General features: G+C 33.9%; 2 protein-coding genes across 4 annotated transcripts; one reads left to right on the plus strand and one right to left on the minus strand.

Annotated features, from left to right (window-relative positions):
- Positions 1–120: 120 nt before the first annotated feature.
- Positions 121–5,529, minus strand: LOC100371937 (isopentenyl-diphosphate Delta-isomerase 1-like). 3 transcript variants are annotated; one of them, XM_002739155.4, is made up of 5 exons: positions 5,420–5,529; positions 3,674–3,819; positions 2,996–3,091; positions 2,246–2,376; positions 121–1,515 (listed from the first exon to the last, which is right to left on the minus strand). In XM_002739155.4, exons 1-5 carry the CDS (start codon positions 5,500–5,502, stop codon positions 1,198–1,200), a joined length of 774 nt encoding a protein of 257 aa, XP_002739201.3. In that variant the 5' UTR covers positions 5,503–5,529; the 3' UTR covers positions 121–1,197. The 3 variants fall into 3 exon arrangements, with proteins under 3 accessions (XP_002739201.3, XP_085357419.1, XP_085357420.1); XM_085501293.1 differs by lacking the exon at positions 5,420–5,529 and adding an exon at positions 5,281–5,413; XM_085501294.1 differs by lacking the exon at positions 5,420–5,529 and adding an exon at positions 5,039–5,121.
- Positions 5,498–14,804, plus strand: LOC100374490 (uncharacterized). Its single transcript, XM_085501292.1, has 9 exons — positions 5,498–5,622; positions 7,903–8,009; positions 8,483–8,628; positions 9,126–9,287; positions 9,809–9,939; positions 12,474–12,576; positions 13,351–13,568; positions 13,979–14,065; positions 14,421–14,804. The coding sequence occupies exons 1-9, from the start codon at positions 5,606–5,608 to the stop codon at positions 14,503–14,505; spliced, it is 1,056 nt and encodes a 351-aa protein (XP_085357418.1). The 5' UTR covers positions 5,498–5,605; the 3' UTR covers positions 14,506–14,804.
- Positions 14,805–17,230: the final 2,426 nt, after the last annotated feature.

Raw genomic sequence — 17,230 nt, forward strand, 5'->3', positions numbered from 1 at the left:
GGGACGCACAACTGACAAACTTGGCAATAGACTTGCATTGTTTCCATACGTCTTAAATTATGTGTACAATTACACATGGTGTTCATCATACAACACTCCTATGTGGTAAATTCTACCATATTTTGTGAATGCACTTTATTTGAACGCTGCAAAGCTCAGTAAGTTGTGTTCGTAATTGTGAAATATTAGTTGACATTCAACCCCCCCCCCCTAGTATGTTCTGCCCGTGTTCGTGGTTACACAGTTGAGTGTTTTCCTATGCAAACTATTATAAGAACCAGTATTTAAACAAATACTAAGTCTCTTTCCTTTTGTGATAAATGCACACACCTGTAATTTCTTCACATAAGCCTCCAGGGAACAATTAACTTAAATGATGAGTGGGATTGATGCTTCTGTAGTGATGTTACATCTAGGGTACGTAGAATTGATTGGTAACAATAGAAGCTTATGGCACAACACCAAGATTTTTATTTTGTAGTTGTCAACTGTGCCAGGAAAACTTGATTTTTCTTGAAAACTATTTTATGTACCCTGGTTGTCACTTTCTTCAACAATGTTTCACTTTAATTACATGCATGCAAATTGATGACCTTCTTTATTCCGATTCAGTCATAAATATTAGATACAAATGACTTTAATTGAACCATTTTTGTAAAATTTGACAAATGGGCAATGATTTGATATGTGAACTATGCAAATTTATATACTCGTACAATGACTTTTGACTAATCATGATTTGGTTGAAAAAAAGCACACGTGTGATTTGTAATGATTCGAAGCAAAGATTGGATGCTGGGAATAACTCGCATCAAGTTAGGTCAAACTGTTTTTGTCAAGTTTTAGATCACAGCATGGTCCAGAATATTACAGCAGTGATTTTTTAAATCACAATTATTATGATAAATTACACATGTGTGAAAATATTGTTCAAAGAAGGTCAAAAGACGCAAACCAAAGAACCCCCGATCACTGGTCAGTATACATCTTCCGACAAAGTCGCCTGTCAAAAGCTTTTTTAAATGATTGAAACTTCTGCAGTATGGATCTAAATTAAACAAGTGGGTTTTGGTCTTAAATAACGAAAATGCATGGTACACATACTAAATACAATGGATTCATGATCACCAAATATGGTCGTTTAAGAATAACTGAATCTGGAGGGTATTAGCACAGTGTGAGGAGCATATGACATCATCACATTCTATGAATATGATTATAATCTCTAAATTGCTGTAAATTATCAATGTTTTCCCACCATTTATAAAGAAAGTTGTCAACAATTGCTTTAAACCATGGGGTTATCTTGGTACCATTCTTCTCAGCTTCGGACATAAAATTTTTCAGTTCTTGCATCGTGATATAGCGATGTGCTTGTACTTCATTCGCATTTAGTTCGAGGTCTACTTTTTTCTTGATGAATAAAATGTAGTCAATTTCATGCTCGCCCCATTTTCCATCCGAAGGTGCTTTATACAGAATTCTCGTTAGGTAATCTAACTCATCTAATGGAACCTGGAAAGGAAATTTTTCATCAAGTATGAATGTAACAATAACTAACACATTTACGTATTAAATAGGAAGTAGATTCTATGTGTATGCGATACTGCGAGTAGCGCTTGATGAACCATCAGACCTTATCAAATTTCTGACCTCTTTCATTACTAGCGAGACTGCCATGAAACTCTGGATCATGTACTTGTGTGTGAATATTTCCCCCCGACATTAGTTGCAGATTTCACTTTGCAAGATATTACCGAATCCCACGTCAATAGATCATTTTTCGTTCGCTGCATTATGCGTCAAGTCAAACTGAAAAACAGGATATCAGGGATATTTCCATGCTCAATAATGTGCTGTACACATTTGATGATGGTCAATTTTGATGAAGTAAGGGTATTCAAACGCAATATTCCCCTGTAAAAGATCGGTCTTTCGATGTAAGCTACGAAATAAAGAAATTTCAGTTCAAAATCAAATCGCTCGAATTTTATGGCAGATGTTCGCTGTGCTTCTTTCACGCAACTCGCGAGATCTCGCAGTTGAACGGAAAATCACCTAATCTGTGTGACTATGTTTTACTGTAAAAATATGTAATCAGTTTCATTTTTTACAAAATAACCCTGGCATCAACGTAACATTCCAGCCCCCTGTACATTCAGTTATTATAATCACTGCCAACAGGTGGTGAGTATTGTATAATTATTCTATAGTATTTTTAGCTGTTGCACCTATGGTATCGTACCTGTTCAGACTTAATGCCCAGTTCCTGATAAAGTTTTCTTTGAGCGGCTCTTTTCACACCAATGTTATCAGTTTCATCCAATTCAGAGGGCACGCTCAGTGGATGACTACAGCATGAATTAGTCCAAAAACCTGTCAAAGTTGTTATAACATGGCACGTTCATTACAAATACATCATATGTAAAACAAATTAATCATTTATTTTCAAACACACTGTGTACAATGACGTTGGTGCTTTATTGCAATGAACAAATGCATATATTTAGCATTACTTTTTAACTGGTTCTCAAATTTGTAATTTTGTAACATTACTGTGGAGAATTGAGCTTGATAACAATTTAGGATTCTGACTGAGATTTAGCCAGCCAATGAGATTGTTTTAATTTCAACCAATCAGCTCGTTTATCTTTTCGCCAATCATGTACAAGGCCATATTCATTGTAACCAGTCCTGTACAAGGCCAATATTTACTTTGAGTATATAAATAGGAGACAAAACATCTCTTCTTCAGTTCTTTCAATAAAGTCATCTATTGCAGTCCATACGCTGTTTATTCTTCCATTCCTGAACTTGAACCTACTCTTCTTAACAATTCCCACAATTACAATATAAAAATTTAAAGAGTTTTATTATACATTAAGCATGATGGTGTAAATCTGAAACATTGCAATACCGGTATATGCAATAAAATGTTATTCTTATATGCATGAATTAATGGAATTATTGAAATACATGCAGGATTTGTAAGTACCTGGGAAAGTAATTTTAACATCAGATCTTTGCTGGAGTAATAACTGTCCTTCAGGATTGAACAAAAACACACTAAATGCTCTGTGCAATGCCACACCTAGAACGAAAACGGTGATAAATGTTAGTACCGGTATTACAGACAGTATTATGGGATGTATCATAGCAACAATGTTTTGCCACACTTTTTCCAGGGGGGGGATTGGCACGAGAGGGCGCCCTCCGATATAAATGGAATGTTTTGAAGTCATTTGTCCGTAGCCCATCGTCGTAGCAACAACTTCCCGTTTATGGACAGATGAAATAATTTCAGCGATTTCTTTACAGAATAATTCTCAATGAAACATTTCATAGAAAAATGCAGGCTCTAAAATTATGTCTAGTGCAATACAATTCAACCGACAGCCAGATTGACATAACAATTTCTTGCTGGAGCTCGAGTTCTATGCATGATTTTTTGGGGTTCAAAATTTTGTGGAATTTATGCAACTTTAATTGCTGTAAAGTTGATCTGAATGGAACAATGCAAAGACAAATGTAAGATGCATACGCTCACAACAATACTTGGCATGGAACTCCATAATGCAAGAGTACCCTAGATGTCTGCCATTTTCGTTTGAAAACATGCTTTCTATTAAATGCAATAAATTAACATTTCACTGAAAACATAAGCTTGAAATACCTTTATTAATATTTTCCATCAAATGACAATATTTTTTTGACTCTGATCCAATGACTTTATCATTTTCATCAAGTAATATGCACTCTTCTTTCAGCAATTCCACTTGTGTTTTATCCAACTCTTGTAAACTTTCAGTTGCCATGGTTCTGTGTGAAGAATATAAACCCGTTACATTTCTCCTACAATACTTAACCTTTAAATCGTCATATTGGTGTAAACAATAAATTCAAGTGTGGATTTCCTGTGTTTTGTATATTTAATGCCCAAAATAATTGTGCATGAATGACCCGAGTAAGCGTGTCAGTAACGATATACAGTTGGTCGCACCTGCAATGTAAACAGACAAGACATAGCATATGCCGCACGTCGATGTCAAAGTCTTGCACATAAACACAGAACTACAATGTACCCCTCTCCAAGATCGTAATGCTGATCGAAAAAAAAAAAAAAAAATGGAACTCATGTGAATAGGAATGAATCGTCACTGAATAGAGTTTGAAAAAATACAAGAAAAGTTATTCATAAAACGCACCTAGGAAAGTATGATAATGGGATGTCACATGCCGATGCAATCCATGAAATGATTATTTGAGGTTGATTTGAGACAATAGTTTGTTTATTAACACAAGACAGATTTTGGAAAGTACAGAAGTAAAGTCACTAAAACTAGAAGACAATAAAAAGGGGAAGATAACAAGTGTATACAAATTAGAAAATTACATTATTTGTATTTATCAATAACTAATAACTCCACGTTGCGTGTACGGTGTATTTGTATTTATTAACTAATATCTTGTACGTTGCGTGTATTTGTATGAATGCTATGAATTATAGGCAACAGATGTAACTTGCATTTCAATTTCTTTTGAGCATTCCACCATTCGCTACTTCTTACTTACATGTTATTGTAAAAGGTGTGTTTACTGCTCTTGCCGAATTATTAGATTACGTTCATGTGTTGGCTGTCAACCATGGTATTGAATAAAACTAGTTGTTGATAATATTAATAGTGCATTGTTTACGTGATGAATATCCGGATATAACTTTGTCTGTAAATTTCATATTTTATTTTCACGTTCGAATATATCCGAGAAAGTAGGTGCGATTTGTTTTAATATGACATTTTATTTACCTTTAACTTTAACAGGGGAGGAGAAAAGTTTTAATCCAGATTTAACTCTTTTGTTTCAAGTCTCATCGTTTATCTTTTCTTTCCGTTACTAGAAACCGTGGTACATGTATTACGCGTCGGCAAAAACAAAATGGCGTAACGAACAATTACGCATGCCAGTGCATGACGTGCACGTGAAAAGTTTGTTGTTTGGATCTGTTCGTGCTTATTTGGCGAGTTAGTAATAGGCTAACCTTAAATCTGACGAATCGACTTTGGGACGAATCGACTTATGGGACGAATCGACTTTAGAACGAATTAACTTGTGGAACCGGAATCGACTTGTGACGAATCGACCGTCCCCGGTATTAATACACCACAGTACTCGAATAATCTCTCAACAACGCTGGTTATGCGATATACGTGTAGCCCTATGCACAGGTCAGTGAATGTGGAGTGTGATCTTGTCACCATCAAGTACCAGTGTGAATATTACCTCTAAAACAGCCATGTAAGCAGGGCTAGCAAACTTGATAATTTATAGTCCATCGAAACATGATCGAAATCACGTAAACCCGTACACGTGATGAAATCAACAACGTAGCAGTGTAACAGGGAACGTCTGAGGCTCTTACCTGGATGGAAGAGGACACAAAATACGAGTTTTCAAGGATATATTCTGTCTATGCAAAATTTGACAAACCACTCTTCTTATCATAATTCCTATCGAACGATGTAGGAAGTATCAGGTGATAGTTTGACCTCGCTCTCGTGCACCATAACCTATCAACCCGACATCGGCGGAGTTGCGTTGGCTTACTATGATGACAGGTGACAGGTAGGTAGCTATAATACTGAACGTGTTTAGTTTAATACCACTGTTGGTACTGCCACCACATAATTATATACACTCACACAAATATATACACAGCTATGATGATCTATGTTTTGGACTCAGACTACTATAGAACAGACTAGCAACGCGGCTTTTTCCGGTTTGATCAGATGCGTGCCACCGTTTGTTTTTGGGCTTAACTATTTAATCCATTATTTAAACAACCGATCGAACTAATAATACAGCTCTTTCAGGAACAACATCCGCATTGCAATCAAGACAGTTTACACTTGATACAGTGTATCTAACCATGTAGAATTCTACACCAGAGTGAGTTTTGTTTTGTCTGAGGAGATTTAACTTACGTAAACATAATGAATGTTTGTAATAGCCATTTTAATATTTCAAAAGAGGGTTATTTTTAAAAATCTTGATTGACAGCCTGAGTGCATGGCGGCTCAATTTTTATATTGTAATGTTACAAAATTACTTTGTAAAAAAAAAAATACAATACAATTATCAATACAAACATTAATAAAAAAATAACTAAAAACTACAAAAGAGGAAAAAGAAAACTTTAAGAGAAAATAATTTGATGAATTAAACTATTATAATTATACATTATTATTGTGACCCAATTATGTAATAGAGTTATGATGGTGTTGCTGACCCAAGTCAAATGAAAATTTTAGTGAGTGATTACTTAATCTAAACTTGGATAGAATTTGGTTAGAAATTCACAACATAATAACGCGTCATCCATTGTTATTTCATCAAATAACGCATTGGGTCTTAGTTCATTTCTTATTTTTCTTGGTTAAATGCTTTCCAGGAATGCAACAGACCATATGTTAGTTCTATGTTTATTCTACATGTTTTTGGAATTATACAAATAACGAGAGTAGAGATACTGTGGAATACTTTATTTTCGCTGGAATTAATTTTCGCTGAAAAGGCTTTTGGGGCGTTTTGTATGGAATTTATTTTCACTGATTTTTGATGAGTTTAATGTGAAATATAGGAAAAAAAGTATATTCGCTGGATTTTATTTTCACGGAATCATTCCTTCAGCGAAAATAGCAAAAAATAAATTCCAAGCGAAAATAAAGTATTCTACAGTAATTAAAATGTATGCTCCATTAAAAGATCAGCTTCCTACTGAATATTAAAAAGAGGTCGTCTCTATTCGATGCATACTATGAGCTGACCACACAAAGGAACACAGTTTGACCTTTATAAAAGATTTTCTACAAATTTTTGGAAAAATTAACGTAATAAAAAATACTACTCTATCAATTTGCTCATTATGTGGCACTAAAATGACATTTCGAAAACACACAAAGCAGATATATGCGTGTACATTTAGAAATCTCTATGTTAACCTCATACTCTGAGTTTAAACGTGTTAATAAACTACCAGCAATATCTGCAGTGGCACGCATCCTACCTACGTAATCCCTAATTCACTCTTACAACAATAGACATTGCTAATAAGTCTGTTCTATAGCAGTCTTGGGGTTTGGGGTTGGTTGCTGGAGAGACGCCCCTTCAGAAGTTGACCATGAAAGGGGAAGAGGCGATGGCAAAAAAAAAAAAATCATGGGAAAAAAATCCTGCGGAGTTTAATACCAGAAAAAAAAACACTTATAAGAAAAGCATATAAACCAATGAAATAATACTTATTTTCACCATAATATCAAAAGTTGTCACTAAATATTAATTATTCATAGAAGTAGTTTATATACTCTTGCTGTCAAGGGGTTGAATTCAATAGAATTTATATAGAATATTCTATAGAATTGTATAGAAATTCTATGTAATTCTATAGAATTTAACAGACACTTGCTTGTCACTTTTTCTATAGGAATTCTATAGAATTCATCTATTGTACTCATCTGTATGTCTATACTAGTTTGTTTGTGGACTGTTGTGATTCCGATGAAAAATTCTTGAAAAATAATTATAAATTGCGTAAATGAGAAGTGAACGCAAAAGTCCTGTGACCGTGAAATCCCAACAGTTTAATTAATTCATTAAATTAAATGTTTATTTTATATAATAATAATAATAATAATAATAATAATAACTTTATTACACTACTAAAAACCTTTAGAGGGTTTTTGTATGTCAAGGACCATTAATACAAAAAAATACAAATACCATAAAATTCAAAAGAGATTATTATTATTTATTATTATTTCAATGGGAATTCAATTTCCGTATTATTTAATTATTGCCATAGTTCATTCTGATTATCTGAGATTGCATTGTTTCTATATTTAGACTTCCTCCCACCTATGTAGAAGGGTTTCACAACAGAGACGATGTCATGAAAATGAAATACAATCGTCTTGGCAACACAGGACTACAAGTATCAGTCCTTGGCTTTGGTAAGTGATTATGATACAGAGATGGTGTCCACGAAAACTAAATATACCACCAAAGTTTACTCTTCTATGGTTTGTCTGTGTGTCTTTAAACATTTTCATGCATTTAGGATTTTTTTTAAGGTAGTGAAAAGGAAAATTTTCTTTCTTTTCATGATTTTTCAAAAATTGGTAATTTTGGAAAGCTGATGCTCAAATTAGTGCTTTAAATTCTAACACAAATAACTACAACTGTCGTTTCATGGATGTTTGCTTATTCTCGCTACCTTAAGATCAAATTTTCTACTTGCAATGAAAAATTATAATATATATAATATTGTTAAATATGAAAAAAAATAAAGTAACACTATCAAAACCTTGACTGTATTGCAATGTGGTAAGTGAAATATTAAAGTCACATGACTAAGTACTGACATATCCGTGAAACTTACCTTCCAACTAACTCCGACTGTCCTTCATTTATATCTGATTGCCAGGTGCCTCGTCATTAGGTAGTGTATTTCATGAAACTGACGACGATGAAGCCATACAAGTTGTATATAAGGCTATTAAAAGTGGTATTAATATCATAGATGTAGCGCCATGGTATGGCCATGGTAAAGCAGAGACAATTCTAGGTCAGGTAAATGAACTAATTGAACTAATTCGCATCCGTATTTCTCATGTTATAGATGAAATCATTTTCTCAATTTCTGACAACAGATTCTATGATGTCACACTTTACCCATAATCCTTTGCTTTAAAATCAAGATGGCTGACTACATAATACTGATATAAAGTTGAATATCTAGAGACTGTAAATTGCATTCTCCTACATTTGTGGAGCTTTTTCTTGAGAGGGGTCATTATGTTGTTTGGCTTGATGTTTCCTTTAAGGCTAAATAAATGAGGGGCGGATTTAGATAGGAGTGTCCCCGCTAAAACTGTCATTACTCATACACAAATATCCCATAAGGCAATGCAGCAATGACATCACTGGAATGATGTCACCAGAAGTCATGTAACAGCTCCCCCTGCTCGGAAATGCCCTGTCTAAGATTTTCCTATACAAGCGTATACTTATACGTAAATAATATTCTTTCTTCATCACCTTTGTCCTGCCTTCTATCATTGATACAGGCGCTGAGAGACATTCCGAGACAAGCTTACTATCTTACCACAAAAGTTGGTAGATACCAACCCAAGCTTGATGAAATGTTCGATTTTACTGCCGAGAGAACCATGCGTAGTGTTAACGAAAGTTTACAGAGATTGGGGTTGAACTACGTGGACATTATTCAGGTATTTATGTATACATGTATTGTAGTGCTACACATGTATTCTTTCATCTGATTACTACAACAAAAATAGCCTAATTATTCAATATGACAAGAAAAAACAGTATTGGTACATATGAATGTCATTATAAATTTTCTCTGGCTTGCTACTCCACAATGGATAGCCATCTTAACATTTCTTGCATCATTATTGTCTACCATATCTCCCATTCACTTTAATGATATACCGGTATAATAAAATATTATAATTAAGCATCGAATGTCGTTCCTGGAAATCATGTGAAATGTTTCGTTTCTTTGTTGTTCTAATAAATACCTAAATTGAAACCAACATGCTCTCTATAAATTATTCTGAAGATTCTATAAAAAATAAAAAGTTAATTTTGATTATCATGTGCCAACTAAACTACTACATCCTTAAATCTGCCACTTGGTGCTTTATCTTCATATTTTTGAAATTGAACATGAATAATTAATTATTAAATATGCAAATAAGCTACCCAAAGTTTCTCGTGTTGATTATAGATTCATGATATGGAGTTTGCCCCAAACCTGGATGTCATCCTCAATGACACGCTGTGGGCTTTGCAGAGAGTCAAAGACTCAGGTAAAGCCAAATTTATTGGCATTACTGGCTATCCAATGGACAACTTCAGGTAAATTACCATTTCTTAATATAAAAACAATTTTCCTTGCCAATCGCTCATCACTAACTTTTGTTGCAATAAACGCTGTTAAATTTACGCATGCATTCCTGATGTTTGTATGTGTATAGGAATTTTGTCAACTTGTCTTTGCCTAATTCCTTTTCACATCCAACTTTTCTCCGAAATGGGATACTATCCCCCGGTACCGGTATATAATGTTTTAAAATATTCAATACTTCTTAACAGATGGTAGTTTGCAAAACTTGCGCATTAAGGTTATCAAACTAAAAAGATAGATTTGAGTGGGTTCCATTCTCTGTCCATTTGTGGGATAATCTGTCTGCCATTCATCCTATCTCAAAACATGCCTGGACCAATTACCAGTATATGTTTAATGTTGATACAAAGACAAGTCATGACATACATGTGCACATCAAGTTTATATTTGGTTTTCCTTTGACTGACTGGCATTTTGAACATGTCATGAACTGTTTCTTAGCCAAGCCAGTGGCGATTTCAATCAAACATCATCAGGACACATCCACTCATGGCGGGTACTGATGCATGTCATTCAGTTTTGTTATTTGTTGCAAAATGGCCAATCAGTGGTGTTTTAGAGCCATCTCTCGGCCATACATTGACTGATTGCAAATAAACTTTAATACATTATTCAGCATGTCATTTGATTCAATTCAGTCATGACGAAATTGTCATTAAGTTTGTTTCATTTAAAATGAAAACAAAAAATTCTGTGATGTGCACGTTTCAAACTACCGATAATGTGAATATTTTTGACAGATTCAGTCATGATGATTTTTATTTTGTATCAATTATTAGAATTTCACCAGATAGTCACCTTTTGTAATTTTGTAAATGTTACATGAAGGAAAACTCGGTCTTTTCAGGGTTGATATAAAGCTTGTAGCAATAGTTTTGGAAAGCTGAATTTATTACGTCATTAATTGCCAAAAAATATTGGATTTTCTTCCTAGCAGTAGTTGTGTGTGAAATCATTAATAATTTATATCATTATAATAATCATAATTTTTTTTATTCCAATAATTTGACTGATCTTAAGATTATAAGTCCCCATTTCAGGCGTTTTCTTTACATCTCTAACATTTTCTCAGAAATTCTGCAGCAGATATCGATGAAACTTTGATGAACAAGTCTCTGTTGAATATGCACGTAATTTTTTATTCCTGAAAATCCTAAGTGGGTCTTTTTCATGATTTTCATCCCAAATTACCTCTCCCAACAACACTGAGAGAACAACTGAGCACGCCCATAATAAATAATTAGCTTATATTGTAATGCTAGGGTTTTCAGTGACTTCATGACCTTGATCTGAATCAGTGACAGAAATGGATCACAGTCTGGTTTTTGTTTGGTTTTATGAAAAAATAACGCTGAAATCCTGAAAAAAAGTGGTCAGAAATGTTGTTGTATATTATATGAGGGGGGGGGGCAAGGGTTATTTTCGTTCAACGTAATTGCAATATTTTTTGGCTCGTACAACGTAAATTGAAAAAATAAATTCCGTAATTCTGTAATCACAGGCTAGACATACAACGTAATCAATCAAATATTTTTTTCGTACACTGTAAAAATGTGTCATGTTTCTCGGTACATACAAGCTAGAATTTACATCCAAATAAAAAATCGTAAAGAATAATCCAGGGAAATTACATTTTAGAATCTGTAAAACAACTAGATGACACAATTCACTGCAAAATTGAATGTCAAGACGTTAAAGGCCCTCTAGCCGAATGAAGAGCATTACGAGGGTAATATGCTCATGCGTCTCTACACGTTCCATTTTTTATCACTGTAAACTGTAAAAACGTCTTTTTTTTCTTTGTAAATTGTAAAAAGCCCATTTATTTTTCGTAAAACTGTACCAGCTACTCCCCTTGCCCACCCTCTCATATCTTTAAACTGTATAAACTGCATTCCATTATAAAGAGCCATCACTGAAATACCGGGTCACAAAGTTGAAGATAAATCTTGGCCAGGCACATTGACAAATGTGGTCTAAATATAGTTTCAGTTGTGGATAAATGGGTCCTACCATTACCAATCTCAGTGGAAACTATAGAGGGGTGTCAGGGCTACATTTTGATAGTGATGATACTGAAACAAACCCAGGTCCTGGTAATATACAAAGACCTGAATTAACAAAGAAGTCAAGTTGTTATTAAAGGTACATCACGGTTTACTCAGACTTATGAATGCAGTTTCTTGAGCATGCATGAGCACGTATGCGACCTAGTTTGGTTGCACTTGTGTACTCTGAGATTTTGGACATGGGTCAATGGAAGTTTTCAGTTATCAGTACAATACTAGATTAAAGGAAATCACTTTATGATGAGTTGTACCCGCATAGAGTACATATTAATTCAATTGTTTGCAGATGTTCCATGTATTATTTTAACATGAGTATATTATAATTAAATGACAGGGACTGTGACATTCATGTCTTAATTATTAATTATTAAACACTGGTTGAACTGATGGAATAATTTTGATCTTCTAATTTTCAGTAAAGTAATTGATAGAAGTGAAGTGAAGATTGACAGTATTATGACATATGGCCACTGTTCTCTGAATGACAATTCACTGTTGAATTATTTACCATACTTCAAGGTGAGTCAATGTGGATGTCCACCTGATATACAGGGCACGCATATTTTTATGAACAAAAATGACCAATTATCTTTATAAATGTTGTTAGATGACAGAACATGTAAAAGATGTAATATAAATTCTCTTGATGATGAGAAGCATTTTGTCCTTAAATTCCCTTCCTTTAAAAGTGAAAGGAAAAGACTTTTTGAAGATTGTGATCTCAAGTCTAATTTTTACCAGATGATATTTTTCTTGAGGTAATAAAAAATGCGAAAGCCCTTTCACTATACCTTAAAGATACTATCTATAAATAGTGAAGTTTTTTATTTGATTTTTTTAGTCTTTATTTATTTCAGTTTTATTGTTTGTTTTTATTACATTTATTTATGTCTTGTTATTCTCTTTACCTTACTAAATCCTCTGATGATTTAGTTGTGTAATAAAGTTATTATTATTTATATGTCTGAATGTATGATTATAAAATACCTGCTCTATAAATGGAAAATGCTCATGATCAAACTTTGCGAGATTTTAATTCACTTTCATCATCAGTGAATTTTTTGATTTAATTGAATATTCATAAAAATATTGATGGCTTTACAAAGGTACTAGATGAATCAATCATGATCCACTGATTTTAGGTATATTAATTCATAAAAGTACCTCTGCTGTAACTGAGAACTGCATGGATTAGCCTGCCAATCTAACCTCAAATCAGTAATGAAATACACAAGGATCAAGATGTCCAACAAAAATAAATTGACTACTATTACCGGGGTTACCATTTCTCAGGAGAAAAATGTAGCAGTGATGAATGCAGCACCGATATCCATGGGTCTGTTATCGAACCGGGGACCGCCATCTTGGCATCCGGCTACAGATGATATCAAAGATGCGTGTAAGGAAGCCGCCAAGTACTGTCAAGATAAGGGTGTTGATATCTCCAAACTAGCCATGCATTTTACACTGGACCACGATGAAATACCAACAACGTTTGTAAGCACCGCCAGGTGAGTGTCCAAGAACAGAAGAACACAGACATATCTTATGTTGCCATTGTGGAACAACTGTCAATTTAGTTTTTTTTGTTACAAACACAATCATATACAGTACAGTCTGAGCATAACTTAACATTCAGTTTTAAGCTTATAAAATCACTATATATCTGAATCAGCCTAAATATGTTTCACATAGTTAAATACCGCAAAAAGTTGAAATTATTGATGACAATGATACACACTTTAAAAATGGAAGTTTAAAAATGCAGCTTGGAAGTAAAATTACGCTCCGACTGTATTGTATACCCATCGTTTGTTTCATATTCAAAAACACACAGGTGTTTTTGAAAATAGCTTTTCATCACTCAGTTTAAATCTGAATTCAGCTATTTGAAAAAATATCTTTTTCTTTTCTTTTTCAGTCTAAGCATACTTGAAAGTAACCTTGCCTGCGTACATGAAAAGCTATCAACACTAGAGACAAACACAATGGCTGATGTAATGAACAGGTGAGTACGTTTACAATTACAGTCCCCATCATAGGCAGTTCTAGTTAATAAATGAACTTTGGACTTTCTCAAAGTAAACAAATGTAATACGTACGTCAGATTGTACACAGTGCATTAGTATATGAATTCAAACTTGCAGGTTTGAACACACAAATGATCACATGCGTCAATTACCATAATAATGATGCTTATTACAGTTACAGAATACTTTTTCATCATTTTGTCCCAATAATAGGCCATATTGTCAGCAAATTAACTAAAACAATGTTAACACTTGCTGTATCAAGATTACAGTTTTAGATATTCCCTCAGCTAATAATGGTTGATCACTTTTAGTCAAATTGTATTTTCACAGATATTTTAGACCGTTGGGTAACAAGACATGGGAAGGAATCGAAGTGGCTAACTACTGGAGACAGTTAGAAACAATGAAGAACTAACTAATCTCCTATTATCATGACAACAGCGCCCTCAACATCCATATGTATAAATCTGTTGGTAGATTGCCCACTGTCCATGCAATATTACCAAGTAAAAGTGTACTCTTCGTAGGATTTAGTGGTAAATACTCCATGAGGCTGTTCAGAAAATTTACTTCAACAATTGAAACTGTTTTATTATTTCATTTTATAGCAAAATTACAGAAATGAAATAGTGAACATTATAATTTATGTTGTACAGAAGTTTTGATAAATATGTCTATAATATAAATAAAATGAGATGGATCTGAGAGAATAAATGTGTGGCCTTTGATTAATAATTTGATGTTGGTGACATATAAGCGATGTTTCTGGTTCCAAAGTGATATTGTAAAAACTGAAGTATGGTATATTAATACCGCTACTAAATTTGTTGAGCAGAGCTATTATTACTGATTGTCTGTTATCGGTCACTACTGTAAAATCTGTATTAAAAGCCGCGGCTTCTAATAAAATGGTACAGTGCAACAGAGGGGATGCGGCTTCTATTAGAGCATCTACACATATGAGAAATGGTGAATTTTTAGGTATCAATTGTTCAAAAAGAATGGGTGCGGCTTCTATTAGGGATGTGGCTTCTAATACAGATTTTACGGTACAACCTTTTAGCTCTGCTGTTGACTTAGTCGAGCGGAGCTTATCATGTGAGTGATTGTCTTTCGTCGTCCGTATCAACTTTTTACTTTTTCGACTTCTTCCTAAAACCTACAATTGTTGTTACTTTGATACTTGGTGTATATGTACCTTGGACAGACCTCTCTCAGATTTGTTCATTTTGTTATGAATTTTTCAAATCTATAATTTGGATGAATATTTTTGTAATTTTTGGTAAAAAGTGATATTTTCGACTTTTTGTCAAAAACATCATGTCCAATTGCTTTGATATTACATATATAGGTTCTACATGTGGACCTTTCTCAGATTTGTTCATTTCGTGATGATATTTTGAATTCTCTAATTTTGGTGATTATTTTTGTAATTTTTGGTAAAAAGTTATAATTTCGACTTCTTGTTAAAAAACAAAGGTGAAATTGCTTTGATATATTGGTACTACATGTGTACCTCTCTCAGATTTGTTCATTTCGTGATGATATCTTCAATTCTCTAATTTTAGTGAATATTTTTGTCATTGTTGGTAAAAAGTGATATTTTTGACTTCTTGTTAAAAACCGCCAGTCTGATTGCTTTGATATTACATATATAGGTACTACATGTGGACCTCTTTCAGATTTGTTCATTTTATGATGATATCTTCAATTCTCTAATTGCAATGTGCATTGCTAACAGCTGAGCTATCTCAGCCTAGAAGCTGCTTGTTATATAATACAAGATGACTTCATCTTCACTCACAGTCATTGTTGAGGCTTGGATAATGGCAGCCTATCACACAGCAGGCTACCTGCACGAATGATGCAGTTTTTCCCCTCAAATCATATGGGTATATTTCTTGTGCAAACAAAATGCCATATCTAAGGCTCAATTGTAGTCAGATTCCATTTCCTGTGAGTTTTACCCTGATTATGCTGCTTTCAGCCCCTTTCAGGGAATCAATACTCAAAAAAAAAAAAAAAAAAAACGAAACAAAAATACAAAGAAGGGGTACCCAATTTTTTTTTATTTCCCCTCCCTGAGCAGCCATTTTGAACGGCAAATTCGGATTACAAGAAATAATTACCCCGAATTTCAGAAATTCCTGTGGCAACATGTTATCCATCATGACGATCATCCTTGGCCAGTGTTTCTATGTTATATTAATAATAACTTGGCATAATACATGGATTCCCACTGACCTAATTAGCTATAATTGATTTGATGTAACACAAAGTTATATCCTGCTTACATTATATACTTACCAGGATACTTACCCCGGTAATTTGTATTTCCCAAAATGTGATATCATATACAAAAAACGATGACACCATTTTGGGGGGAAAATAATCGCTCTATGGGTACATCTCGGTTATTTGAACAATACTGACTGTTATCCATCGCAGACCAGTTTATTTTCCACCCAAATCGTGTGCTTCGCCATGGGGGGGGGGTAGCTGGTACAGGTTGCAGGAAATAAAAAAGGCATTTTACGTTTTTACAGGAATGAAAATGAAAATTCCACTTACAGTAAAAAATAGGGTTTTACACTTCACAGATTAGGCAAATTACATTTTACATTTATATAATATAATTGATAAATTGTGTTTAAGAATCAAAATTGGAAATTGTGTACGAATTGCCACATTTAATGTGGAAAATGCTTTACTAGTATATGCTTACAAAAAAATAAGATCTTTGTACAAATAGCAGTCTTGGCAACGTATGGAGTTGACGAGATAGAATGATTTCCCAACTAACTAAAAAGAAGAATTTGACTAGCATTTCTCCTGGGTATTGGTATAGCTAGGTAACGTGGAGCAGATTCAAGCACGTACTGCGAGCATTCACGTATGAGACGTCTGTGTGGGGATTCGACTCTCTAACTAACCAATTATTGTCTCGTACTCTAGTTACGTTTGTTTCGAGACTCGGACCCCCTAAATTACAAGATATTGTTGTATTCTCGTACTATGAGACATCGGCGTGGAACTTTGAACCCGTAACTAAGAAGTTATTATATAGTATTCTGATCAATCTACGATTCAGAATTATTTAAATCACATAAGAATACATTCCAATCCCAGTCCAACAGTGA

Source organism: Saccoglossus kowalevskii, chromosome 7, assembly GCF_978046115.1.
Source record: "Saccoglossus kowalevskii chromosome 7, keSacKowa6.1, whole genome shotgun sequence".
Classification (NCBI taxonomy): domain Eukaryota; kingdom Metazoa; phylum Hemichordata; class Enteropneusta; family Harrimaniidae; genus Saccoglossus; species Saccoglossus kowalevskii.

Coding starts and splice junctions, on each gene's coding strand:
- LOC100371937 (XM_002739155.4), bottom strand. CDS start 5,502: ATGATAAGAAGAGTGGTTTGTCAAATTTTGCATAGACAGAATATATCC. Junction 3,820..5,419: donor TTGTGTCCTCTTCCATCCAG/GTAAGAGCCTCA, acceptor TTCTTCACACAG/AACCATGGCAACTGAAAGTT. Junction 2,377..2,995: donor TGTTAAAATTACTTTCCCAG/GTACTTACAAAT, acceptor CAACTTTGACAG/GTTTTTGGACTAATTCATGC.
- LOC100374490 (XM_085501292.1), top strand. Junction 8,629..9,125: donor CAGAGACAATTCTAGGTCAG/GTAAATGAACTA, acceptor TCATTGATACAG/GCGCTGAGAGACATTCCGAG. Junction 12,577..13,350: donor ATTATTTACCATACTTCAAG/GTGAGTCAATGT, acceptor ACCATTTCTCAG/GAGAAAAATGTAGCAGTGAT.